The sequence below is a fragment of the Penaeus vannamei genome, chromosome 34 (assembly GCF_042767895.1).
Source record: "Penaeus vannamei isolate JL-2024 chromosome 34, ASM4276789v1, whole genome shotgun sequence".
Lineage (NCBI taxonomy): Eukaryota > Metazoa > Arthropoda > Malacostraca > Decapoda > Penaeidae > Penaeus > Penaeus vannamei.
In genome coordinates, this window is record NC_091582.1 from 13,395,292 (window position 1) to 13,409,388 (window position 14,097).

The 14,097-nt window shown below is 40.9% G+C and overlaps 1 protein-coding gene across 1 annotated transcript in view; it reads right to left on the reverse strand.

Moving 5' to 3' along the window:
* Positions 1-14,097, reverse strand: part of LOC113811359 (E3 ubiquitin-protein ligase MARCHF11) — a 117,888-nt gene that overhangs the window by 38,424 nt on the left and 65,367 nt on the right. Inside the window, exon 2 of the mRNA XM_027363086.2 lies at positions 12,911-13,608. Coding sequence (XP_027218887.1) covers positions 12,911-13,590 — 680 coding nt within the window. The 5' untranslated portion in view covers positions 13,591-13,608. The remainder of the gene's footprint in view (positions 1-12,910; positions 13,609-14,097) is intronic.

Sequence of the window (14,097 nt, forward strand, 5' to 3'; positions counted from 1 at the left end):
TATTAAACGGGGTAGAAAGGGTGAGAAAATGGGTTAAGATAAGGATTAGCAAAAGAATGATTAGATCAACGTTGTCAAAGGAAAATTAGAAGAGGGTGCAGGGTCTGTTCAAGATACAGCAGATGTGCTAGGGTATACTTGAGTGAAACAGAATGTGGCTTCGAAATCAGAATTATGGGTATTGAGCTTGACATCCGTAACTACTGGACATACAACGCCATGGTGGTTCATGTAGATGAAGCTAGACATCTACCAGAATGAAAGGAAACAGAAGTAATCCATGGAGGATTGGACAAACCAAAAAGGAAAAGAACGGGCACTATCAAATTGTCCTAGGTCGCGGCAGCAATTATGCAAGTAACGAGTGGGAGGTTACAGTCGTCAGGTGAATCATCAGCTCACGTCTGGTGTATATATGCTCTAGTTTTTCTGGTGTATGTATTTTTGACAAAGATGATTTCGAAACCGGTAAGATACACCTCTTGTACTCCCAAGATATTTATTCTCATTCATACCTTTTCTATATTTGTCAACATGAATACGGCAAACAGGGAGCTGCAGTTCTCTGTGAGAACAAGTAGCAACATCCTGGTAGCTGAACTATGGGTAAACCAACAATGCCTCAGCAGCCTTATCTTACCTCTGAAAGAAAAACCCATGAAAACAGTTCCAGCTAATCACCGAGCTCTGATGGGATCTCCTACCCTATCATCTCCCACATTGCACAGTCATTCTAATTGTTTTATTACAGAGAACCATCCTTTATCTAGGGAAAGTAGGTAGAACTTTTTTTTTATTTCGATTTTTTTTTTTTTTTTTTTTTTTTTTTTTTTTTTTTTGCCGAGTCGACTGGCAGGTATCTGAAAAAAAAGTTTTCATCCCTTATATATCAACTTTACAAGAAACACAGGAAAAATCGAAAATTCCGCTTCCTACATTCCCTAGACACACTATTTATCTACAAAAAGAGTCATAATACGTCTATTTTGGACTAAATTTGCGTCCATAACCTTGCACGAAAAAATAAGTATACTTGCGAAATAACGGTCATTGAAGTTTTTTTCTCTTTTCTTTTCATAATCCTTATGGTATGAAAAATTAAAGGGAGAAGCAAAATCTTCCTAAACCATGATTATCTATCATCTACCTGCATTCCGAAGTATTCCGGACATTGCCAGCACGTAACGGTTTCTCAACATCTTTCGTATAGTGAAGCAGGGTGGCAGTAATTTTTTGTCTATAGGCCTACATTGACCATTACTTAAAATTTATCTAAAATAAAAAAAATCGTACCGCCATTCTGATTTCACATCTGAATAGAACTATCCTTCTACTATAATATGCAGAAGGCTTTTTTTAGAAGTCAACCTTACTTTTTTTTGGTGAATATTTTCCGAAGCCCACCATGTCGACCCTAAAAAGGGATACTGAAAATATGTCACTTTTATAAGGAGCACATGAAAATGTTGGAAACCCTTATTGCATAATGCAATAGATTTATTATTCAGCTACAAAATGAGCCATAATACGTTCAAATCGGACTGAAAATGCGTGTGCTATGCGTAAAAATGTGAAGGACCTAATAATCGCGATCTTTTTCCTAATCATTACAGTGAACCCTCGCTATAACGCGGTTCACCTTTCGCGTTCTCGCTGCTTCACGGATTTGCATTGTGCATTGTGTTCTGCATTCTGATTGGCTAAACAGTCTCTCCGCTTCTCTACCAGTGTGTCAATAACGTTACGGTTTAATATGTACATGTACGTAAAACAGCTTGCCAAATTTAAGTTTGCAAATTTTCTCTAAAACACATGAAGCCTTCAGTTCGTATTATTAAAATTATTATTTTACAGTACAGTAGTTATTTGTAAAAAACGTTTATACAATAATTTTATTTGTTAAACAAATGCTTGGGCCTGTAAAAAGGTTTTGTTCTTTGGTTTCAATGTATTGTAGAGTATTTCTTTGTATAATAATGGTAAAAAAATACAGGTTACTACTTCACGGATTTCGCCTATCACGGGTTCTTTTTGTAACGTAACGTTACCCCGCGAAAAACGAGGGTTCACTATATATATTCATTTTACATGACAAATCATGTACGTAATACTTGTATATTATATAATTATCTATTATTTACCTATTATTGTTGCTCTAATGGGGTTTTACAACGTATAATATTGGTCGGAAAAATAACTGTTCTCCAGTCGGAAGGGTATCTTTCCTCAGCGCAGCCGGTCGTTTAGGACCATGAAATATGTTTCATTGCATCTGCAGAATACTGGTGTTTAACTCTACGGGGTCACGTGGCCAATTTTCACACTCAGACCCCATAGAAAGACGAAATATTATTACAAGGCGATATAAAAGGTTTACAAGCACATATAGATCATTTTCGTGTACCCCATGACCTTTAGTTTATTTGTACTGTTACTTCGTTTGTTTCTTTGCTTGTCTGTTGATTGTTTATTTGTTGTTTTTTTGTGTGTGTTTTCTGATATTTCTTAAAGTTATGAGCACATTTTCATGAGATTTTAACCAAAAGTGTGTTTTAATCTAACATAAGGCATCTTTTCCGGTGGCAATTAGGGTGTCGCGAAACGCTCCGCGACACCCTAATTAGAGGCGAGACAGGCCTCTAAGCTCCACCCATTTCTGTGACGTAATGGGAATGATTGCGGTTGACGGCTTGCTATTTTACTGTACTGGTTATTTTTCCAATAGGTAAAAAGTATTTTGGAATATATCCAAGATGGCTTTTGATATCTTATGGCGGATAGTGCGGTGTTATAGATATCCAATATAGGTACGAATATGCATGAAATATCCAAAGTAGGAGGCATGCATCTGGCAACTCACTTAAAGTTAACCGTCTGATCGATTCCTGCCGCGCAAGAGGTGTCGCGTTTCCCGTAACCGCTGGAAAATATGCCTTTAGACGCTTATTGCACTTTGGTGGTGATGCTGACCACGGTTTGGATCCAGGATTTTTATTTCTAACTCGAAAAGTTATGAACAGATTTTAATAATTTTCCTAATTAATATTCCATAAAATTTTGGTGGTGATCCGGGTCATTTGGCAATTCTACCCCCAATTTAGGGGGGGAGGTTTGCATTTTCGAAATGTTTTGCTCATAGATCAAACCAACTGTGTATGATGAAAACACAAAGAAAATAAAATACTCCATATAATCATGTTTATTTATTTTGTATGAAAAATTTCTTCCAGGTGGAAAGAGGTCATTAACCTCCTCATGGAGGCAAACCTGCTGCCACTGGAGACCAGAAACTATCTAGTGGTAGCACAGTTCCTTTCTAAAGTCATTCAGGTACATACAAGACACAAAAAGTACTCAGACGACTACGAGATTACAGGATCTTTGCAAACAACAACTGGCAGACTCGTACAGCTAGGACATTAACACACTATCAATTAAAACAGCAACTGCATTTTCAAGTAGTTCCTAGGCCCCCGGTTCTTCCCTGAAAATTTCAAGGCCCGACCATTATTTGTTAGGCGGTAGCAGCCATTTTCGATGTTGACTGAAATATTATTTTTTTCACATTACCTTAGAAAATCGGCAGTTGTGACATAAGGACTAGAGATAATAAAAAAATGAGATTATTTTCTGAAAGCTTATTAAATTTTAAATAAGATGACTCCAACCTTCAGTTTTTCGGAATAATTTTTAAAAATCTGGCAAGCGTCCAAAAAACGATAATGAAGAAATTTTTCATACAAATAAATAAACATGATTAAATGGAGTATTTTATTTTCTTTGTGTTTTCATAATACATAGTTCGTCTGATCTATGAGCAAAACATTTCGAAAATGCAAACCTCCCCCCCTAAATGGGGGGGCAGAATTGCCACATGATCCGGATCACCACCAAAATTTTATGGAATATTAATTAGGCTGTGGAAAATTATTAAAATCTGTTCATAACTTTTCGAGTTAGAAAATCAAATCCTTGATCCAACCATGGTCCGCATCACTACCAAAGTGCAATAAGCGTCAAGTTAGATTAAAACACACTTTTGGTTAAAATCTCATGAAAATGTGTTCATAACTTTTAGAAATATCAGAAAACACACAATAAAACAACAAATAAAAACAATCAACAGACAAGCAAAGAAACAAACGAAGTAACAGTACAAATAAACTAAAGGTCATGGGGTACACGAAAATGATCTATATGTGCTTGTAAACCTTTTATATCGCCTTGTAATAATATTTCGTCTTTCTATGGGGTCTGAGTGTGAAAATTGGCCACGTGACCCCGTAGAGTTAAACACCAGTATTCTGCAGATGCAATGAAACATATTTCATGGTCCTAAACGACCGGCTGCGCTGAGGAAAGATACCCTTCCGACTGGAGAACAGTTATTTTTCCGACCAATATTATACGTTGTAAAACCCCATTAGAGCAACAATAATAGGTAAATAATAGATAATTATATAATATACAAGTATTACGTACCCCTGCCAAAAGGGGCAGGGGTATGCCCCCAAATCCCAGGATCGCCGAAAAAAAATTAGGCACAGGTCGATCATCATGGCATGCCCCTTTCCAGCAGCTACACAAAGAAAAAGCCAGAATCTCCCCTTCGTCTAGATGGTACTCAGATGCTACAGTGTATGAGCCACTGGCACTTCCTCTGACAATAAATAGAAGTCCCGAAGTCATACTACATTGAATACTAGGTTACCACTGCTCATGGCACCCTCTTGGCAACCCATCCCCCACACTAATCAGTCACTGAAAGTGAATCAATTGAGACAGCTATAATTAGCTGCCACAGGCCAGGCCACACACAGGTAAAAGGCCCAGTCGAAGCCAGACCCAGCAAATTTCACAGCAATAAACTCTTGGGCAACCTAAATCATGGCCTGCCTTGGTCGTCGTATTTCGGACTTAGCTTCATATACACAAACTATTTTTTCTCCGGTACCGTTTCCTTGCCTTCAAACCTCGCATCGCCACACATCACTTATGGTATTGGATCTTAAATGACCAATCACAGCTGCTGTTTCAGTCAGTTTCCAGCTAATACTCATCACCTGAGTTGTTGTTAACACAATACTGTCCAGCCCATGACAAAATTTAACATTTTTACTGTTTTAGAGTTAGTGATGCAGAAGAAATACATAAGTATTGTCTCTTCGAATGGATGGCTGATATTACAATAGCAATTTTAGCCTTGACTTTCATACTAATTAACAATTTAATAAATAATACCTGGAATACTTTTTAAAGGCTTACCAATATTTGTTTATATAAAGAAATCTTTTTCTCTGAATCATGATGTCCACTCACCCACAAACTACGTAAAATATAACCAATACACCCGAGACAAATGGCCGGTTTGTTAGAATTGTAGGAGGACCGACCCAAAGAATATTCGTATGCTTAACATGCATAAATAAAGAAATAAAATCATATTTATCAGTCTGGACATGCACATCAGCTCAGCAAATAGATGGTTAAATGTACATCTATCAGATATATAGACAGATATGACTTTATTTATGCATCTCTATGAAAATTCATTGTGTCGGGCATGGCACAATTTTAACAAACCGGCAGAAAGACAGTACTTACGCTAATTTTAGTGAATGTCTTGTTTACAGCTACAACATTGGTTTGGTGTGAGATCCATGCCTATTGGCAATGGCAAATCACAGTTATATTGGAATATCATGTTTACCGCCTTTTATAATAGTTCATAATTGGTTCATGCACACCTAATAACACTAAAATTAAGCAGTGAGAGAGGGAGAGCTTTTTCTTGGGGTGCTAGGATGGCGAGCAAAGTACACGCAATCAGATTCTGGGGCGCTGCAAATCCTCATGAGAATTTTTTTGTGAAAAATTAGCCATTCTAGGGGCATTTTAAGCTATGACCAGATATTTATATGTAACTTTGGGAAAATTTCTAGAGGGTGTGGTGGGTTAGAGGCCACCCCTGTGGGAAGAAGAGAGAAAAACAAAAGACAGACGGAGCAAGAGAATTATATATACATAATAGATGTGTTTCTCACAGTGTTGTACATAAACTGAGATGTAGGGCAGTTCCACCACTCTTTTTTAACCTTTTTGATCTATGGTAACATAAAGCGAAATATGATTTTTTCCTGTTTGTTTTGTCAGCTTCATTGTGATACAAACATCTTCCCAAGCTTAAACGAAGTGTGGATTTTTGGTTGTACTTGTTATACTGATACTGACTGAATTGAAAAATTGAAAAAACAATCCTTAATTGGAAACAATTGCTGCGTCCTGACTGGCTAGCTATGTTGCCACTCAGATGACGTTAAGCTACATCCCATTTTGAAAGCTGCTACTTGTGAGGGAAAGCGGTCCGTTTAAATGTGCAGGCATTCTACATGATAGTTATAATGGTGTCTTGCTTCATTATTTTCCCATTTATTGTAATAATTTAGGTGATGTGTCATACCTCTGCATTCCATTAATTGAATCAGGGATTCCACAGATTGCAAGAAGAACAGTTCCCAAAATTTGTATATTTAATTAATTTGCGTTGCTTATGTTAGCTATTGGTCTAGAATTGGTTACTTCATTTGAATGAAATCTGACTACAGTGAAATAAGAATCAAAGAAAACTAAGGTATTTTTGGTACAGAGTGCATGCAACTGCATGCACTCGGTACCTGCTCCTACCCTTAACCCACTTACTTGTCATCTCTACAAGAAATTCACTGAAGGATTATGGATTGTGCTAAGTGCCATACGTTTTATAACTGATTCTAACTCACTCTAATGACGTCTGCTCACAGTATTTAAAATCATGTCCTTAATAATGCTAAAATTTATGCTTCTTTATTTTTAAGGTATTGGTGAATATGTAAAATGTATTTAACTGATTGAGTCGATATCTGTTGCAATAACGGTAATGCACGCCAGACACCATGCTTTATATAAGTTAATTTTAAGCTGGCTCATGGCTGTAAAAACTGGCATCATGCCCCGTCGTACGGAAAGTCTACTACAAAGAAATTACACCCACCGCATGTTGAATCTACTACAAAGGGAATGCACCCCGCCACACACTGAATCTACTAAAAACAAATCACGCCCCACCACACGTTGATTCTACTATGAAGGAATCGCGCCCCGCCACACGTTGATTCTACTATGAAGGAATCGCGCCCCGCCACACGTTGATTCTACTATGAAGGAATCGCGCCCCGCCACACGTTGATTCTACTATGAAGGAATCGCGCACCGCCACACGTTGATTCTACTATGAAGGAATCGCGCCCCGCCACACGTTGATTCTACTATGAAGGAATCGCGCCCCGCCACACGTTGATTCTACTATGAAGGAATCGCGCCCCGCCACACGTTGATTCTCCTATGAAGGAATCGCGCCCCGCCACACGTTGATTCTACTATGAAGGAATCGCGCCCCGCTGCACAGATTATTTGCTCTTATGTTCATACAACGCTTATGATTCGCGCCCGAGATGCGCACGTTTACTTATCATTCAGGCCCAAGCCACCTTCATGTGTCTGAAGCATTATTACAAGCCTATTTACCTCTCTTGGAACATTGCTCTTACTACACTCATTTTCCAGCACCCTAGTAAGGCAACTGACAAGTTACTTATCATCCTCCTCCTTAGCCCTTTTACTGGCCTGGTACATTTATATTGCAGACTTCCTGAAGACAATGTGACCTTACTGAATATTGCAGTTCACTACGAAACCACCACGCCACTACTCTGGCACGCGACGACCTAAGGGACCATGGATCACCAACAACCATCTGTAAACGCCAAGCAGAGTGTTTCAAGACATGCCATCAGTGCATAAAACATTCAGATGGCTCCAGGTGATCCTTTTGCATGGCCAAGAGGATGCCAACATTCTCAAGGCAGGATGATTTCCTCTTTCGCACCTAAGCCCAGGCAGCTGCCTTGCTCTTTCAGTGGATACAGGTTTTCACTGTACTTTCTCCTTTGACACTTTTTCCTAAACAAGCAAATTGATTGCACAAGGAATAGCTGCACAATAATACGTCCCGTCAGACAGCAGGGCAGAAAGAGTTGGATTAGACCGGCAGCCAAGGGAGGTTTGGTCAAACGAACGTGGTACCAATTGCTGAGTACAGGATCATGTAGAGAATAATAGGGCATATGAAGAACTGGATGTTTGCCAGGGACCCCCTGCTGCATTTGGCCCCTGGGGACCCGCAGAAGGGGGAAAAAATCAGCTAGATCAAACATAGAGAGGTACCGCACACAATGTATTTCAGAGTAATTTACATATCACACTGGGTAAAAGATGATTCATGCCAGACAATCTCTGCTGCATTAGGCCTGCCAGACGGCCAAAACGGGCCTAAAAAATTGGGCTGGGTCAAACAATATTGGTACCACCTGAAATATATATTCTTCAACACATCTGAGAGGGTACAGAATGGACAATGCCAGACAAATTACCTGCTGCATTATGCCCACCAGACCCACCCAAAAGTGACCCACCCTCTCTGCTCTGGCAAAATTGATGTAGATGGAACATGAAAGGTACTGAATGAAACTACTTTTGAATGAAAGGGAACATTCCATCAAGTACAAAGTGACTCTTGCCAAACATACTGCCAGCTGCATTAGGCCTGCCAGACGCCTAAAAAGGGCCTAAAAATTTGGCTGGGTCAAATACTATTGGTACCACCTTAAACAAAGTTTATATACTTCAACACATCTGAGAGAGTAGAGAGTATAGAATGGTTTATACCAGACACATTACCCACTATATTATGCCTGCCAGACATGCTCAAAAGTGACCCTCTCCCCTCTCTGCTCTTGGTTAACTGATGTATATAAAACATGAAAGGTATTGAATAAAACTTTCCAATGAAAGGTACATACTGCCTGGTGCATTAGACATCTAGCTGTTTTGCCATGCGTCAGGTTAGAAAGACACTTAATATAATGTATATTTTAGCTAATCAGACACTAGATGTTGGCAAAATTATTGGTTTCATCACTCATTCAGTTCAACTGATAGCTGCCAAAACCTCCAGAATATTACAAGTTACAAATCATCTGTACTTTCAGAGTCATCACTCCATTCTATCTAAGATCCAGAATCATCAGTATCTTCATACTCAGTGTCATCCTCAACCTATTGACTTGCTAGTTCTCCATCCTCAAATAGTTCGCTAGGTTCAGCAGATCCCGAGAACCAGACAGGAACAATATCAGAAATGTTGGCGTCTTTGCCAACCAGCCAAACACTGTCACTCCACAGCTATTTATGTACCCAAACTGGTCATGACCTTTCAAATTACTCTGCTCAGTCATGTACTTCTGCAAATAGTAGTGGCTCCATTAATGTATTTTATAGGAGTTGCACTGCCTTCAAACTGAGGTAGCAGTTCTCAGATTTAAACTAGACAGAGAGCACAAGATTTTTCTATCTCTACCTATTCTAAATCTATCCTTAGCTCTGCTTCCCTCCATCTTCTCAAGATGTCTCAGCATCTCCCCAAGTATCTCATCCCTCTGTCCCAAACCACCCTATCTTTATTCTCCCTCTCCCCCAGTCAAATTCCTTTTCCAGTCTAAATCCAGATACTTCAATGTTTACCACTTCCCTGATGCCTACACCATCTCCACTTTATTTGTTGCACCTAACATGGCTGCCCTAACATTCCACTCCATCTTCAACCACATCCTCTCCTTCACCCTCCTCTTTCTATAATCCTCAGACAACTATCACCTCTTCTCATTACAAGAGAACCTTTGTTTCACAGACCTCCCCACCCAACTCTCCTCCAGAAACTCTTGAAGACATCCAAAACTTCCTGACCACATGACCCAAAACAATGCTCTACTCCCTCATCCCCCTCCAATCCCTCTATCTCTATTTCGTTTATATTCAAAGTATTTGCCAATATTTTTTCATGTGCACCATTCCCTTTTCATTCCCCATTAACCTTAGCAATCCCACCTGGATGCTCAAGTGAATCCCTTCTGTCGCAAGTGTCCTTTTCTGGATCCTTCCCCCTTTCACATTCTTCCTGATACGTTCCCACCTTCCCTAGTCTCCTTATTTCATTCCCTGGCTTCTTCTCCTACTTTTCTAACAGCCTTCTCTACCTGCATTACCCAATGATTTATAATGGCTTTTTTGTCAGTTATCCTTCAACAATATTCCTCATCCTTCCTCAGTCACAGATACTCTCCATTTAATCAAGTCGCCCTATGCCCTTAACACAGGGGTGGGCAATTATTTTTTACAAGGGGCCACATGAGAAACCTGAATTGTGTCAGAGGGCCACACCAACGATAACCTGAACTTAATTCTGCTCAACTTTCTTCCATTGTGAAATACACTAAATAATATATTTAGTTCATTATATATTTAATAAATAATATATTTAATAAATATACATATTCAATAAATCATATCGGCCTCTCGCGGGCCGGACAGGGACGCACAAAGGGTCGGATGTGGCCCGCGGGCCGCAGTTTGACCAGGTCTGCCTTAACATTTTCCTCTTTTACTGACCTCTGCTTTACTTCGTTTATTCCCCTTTACCCTATTCACTACTATGCTATCCTACAATGCTCTATTACTAGTAACATCTAACACATTTCATCCTAAGCATCAACTCATTTTTACCCTTTTTGCCGCGATCCTTTACCATAGTGGTATATGACCTTTGATGTCTAGCTCTTTTATTCTTCTCAGACAGCATACAGAGATTGACCTCTATCATCACCTGAGATATACAAATTGCAGTCTTATCATGCCAATGTTATGAAGTTGTGTGACTGTGGGGAGAACTACTTCCTGAGAAAATAATGGTAGTGACAATTGGTAGGCCTGCATCTTACCTTTATCTGTAAAACAACAGTGGATTAAACATTAAGGGTCGAATTCATAAAGGGTGATCAGGAGTAGTAAGTTCTGATTAAACAGTTTCAGGGCCTTCATTTAATTACTTCAAATCTGTAAACAGGCAAAGACAACTTATTTTCAAATGCTATCTTTGCTAAACGGCTTTTGGGAATTCCACTCTTAGTCTCTAAACGTTGTTTCAAGTGGTACCAAACGAATATTTTTTTGTCAGCACTAGGTGGGACCAACCTTTGGGTGTGTCTAGCAGGCATAATGCAGTAGATAATTTGTCTGGTATTGTCCATTTTGTACTCTGATATGAGTCGAAGTATATCAACTTTGTTTCAAGCGGTACCAATAATATTTGATCCAGCCCAAATTTTTAGGCCCTTTTTGGGTGTCTGGCAGGCCTAATGTAGCTGGCAGTCTGGCAAGGGTCACTTTGTACTTGGTGGAATGTTCCCTTTCATTCAAAAGTAGTTTCATTCAGTACCTTTCATGTTCCATCTACATCAATTTTGCCAGAGCAGAGAGGGTGGGTCACTTTTGGGTGGGTCTGGTGGGCATAATGCAGCAGGTAATTTGTCTGGCATTGTCCATTCTGTACCCTCTCAGATGTGTTGAAGAATATATATTTCAGGTGGTACCAATATTGTTTGACCCAGCCCAATTTTTTAGGCCCGTTTTGGCCGTCTGGCAGGCCTAATGCAGCAGAGATTGTCTGGCATGAATCATCTTTTACCCAGTGTGATATGTAAATTACCCTGAAATACATTTGTAGTAAGGAGAAACGGACAGCGGACGGTCTCGCTCGTCGCCGCTCCGCACCCGGGCCTCTGGTGGGGTCACGTTTCCCTCCCCAGTGAACCCTCCAGCCACGTCCTCTTTCATCCAACTGCTCTCGGCCCCGACCTCTTACGTTGACATTATAGATAGACAGATAGATAGATAGATATAGAGATAGAGATAGAGATATAGAGATATATCCATATATAAACATATACATATATAAACATATTTACCACATACCATGTACCAAGTACCCTGAACCATGTACTACATACCATGGGCCATGTACCATGTACCTATGAACGTATGTACCTATCTGAGTGAGCGAGTGAGTGAGTGAGTGAGTGAGTGAGTGAGTGAGTGAGTGAGTGAGTGAGTGAGTGTGTGTGTGTGTGTGTGTGTGTGTGTGTGTGTGTGTGTGTGTGTGTGTGACTGTAACTGTGATTGTGTGTGTGTGACTGTGTGTGTGTGTGTGTGTGTGTGACTGTAACTGTGATTGTGTGTGTGTGACTGTGTGTGTCTGATTGTGTGTGTGTGCCTGATTGTGTGTGTGCCTGATTGTGTGTGTGTGTGTGTGTGTGTGTGTGTGTGTGTGTGTGTGTGTGTGTGTGTGTGTGTGTGTGTGTGTGTGTGTGTGTGTGTGTGTGTGTGTGTGAGATTCTGATTGTGCGTGTGTATGATTGTGTCTCTGTGTGTGTGATCTGGTGTGTGCGTGCGATTGTATGTGTGTGAGAGTGTGTGTGACTGTGACTGTGTGTCTATGTGTGTGTGTGTGATTGTGATTGTGTTTGTGAAAGAGTGTACCTGTGTGCGTGGATACACACATTTATTCATATACCATTTACCTTGTCGTGTCACAATATATACTGTCCTAAGCTATTGTACCTCATGCGTACATGTTACCAGTGTTTTCATCCTTGTACTATGAAGATTGACTGATATTTCAATGATTTATATTCCATTCTGTCTTCGCTGTTTTGTGTTGGTATGGATGCATTCAACAAACCCCACGAAGGAAAATACAAAACTACCCGGATAAATGGCACTAATCGAGCAAGGACGGATGGGAACCAGGCAAAAGGTAACAACAGATCCAGTAAAAACAAACAGATAAACTGACAAAATAAACTGAGGGCATAAAGAACGAACTGATATATGAGAAATCTCAAGAGACTACGGCAATATAAATAAAACTATGGAAGAGCGCACGGCACGATGGCCCCTCTCAAAATAACTATGGGCATACCTCTCTGAGTTATTGTCGTCGTCATCCTCCTCTTCGTCGTCGTCGTCGTCCTCGATCATGAAGGTAACTTTGGTATGGGGGTCGGTGTGGGCGCCGGGCTCCATCCGGGTGGATCCTGCGACGCCCAAGCCGATATCACAGACGTAGCTTTGGTTGTTGCCACAGCCAGGACGGAGGATCGGATCCGTGTCTGGGATGTGGGAATAAGAATGGGTGTTGGGGGTCACCACTACCACTACTTGGCTGCTGGGTCCAGGCGTGGGTGGCCCGGACCCTCCAGGTTGCGAAGGAGATAGGGGTGAGAAGCCAGCGGGGTCGTGGGTATCTCCTGAATCCTGGTGGTGGTGATGGGGTATGGGGGGCTCATGAGGGGGGCCACCATCAGTGTCTGCTCCATCACACTCACACCCACTGTCCATGCTGGATTGCGATCGTACTAGCTTAGGGCTTTCCCCCTGGGCAGGTACGTGCAGGGTGTCCAGGGACGGAGGCTCCCGAACACGTACCCAAGAGTCAGGTGGCCATGGCTGAGGGACCTCTGTGCTCTGTCCGCTTGTGACTGTTGGCCATACTGTTGCTGATCTGGCGATGCCAGGTTGCCGGTCTGGGGAGCATTCACCAGGAGAGACCGAGTCGGATCCCCCGAGTAGCGGTGCGTCCTCAGCATGACCCTCGGCCATCCTCGTGAATCATTACACCTGAAACAGATATTTGCGTCAACTGCTTTATACATATTTCAAAGAAAAGGTAACAAGTACTTTCTCGTGCTTATAATTACTATATATGACTTCATTCCACATAAGATGGAGAATTTCCTCTTAATAATCATTGATAATATTAGAGTGGGAAGGAGTGGAGATGAGTAAGAAAAGGAAAGGGAAATGTGAGGAGATAGAGCAGAATAAGAGGTGGTAGGGTAAAGCAGGGTATGAATATGCACTACAAGGATGCGACGAAGGAAGTGGTCGCTTGAATGATGGAAGTAGTTGTCGTTTCGTAAAACTCAAATAGACGAGTCGACGTGTGTTAAACATTAATCGTGTAATTTCCTTTCTGCAGCCACCCTCTAACCCCCCCTCCCACCCCTCCCACAACGCTCGCCTTCGGCAACTGGCAGCAAGGCCATCAGACCTATCTCAATTTTTCACAACCCAAAGATTCCCTCACCGCATCCATTCTGTAGTATT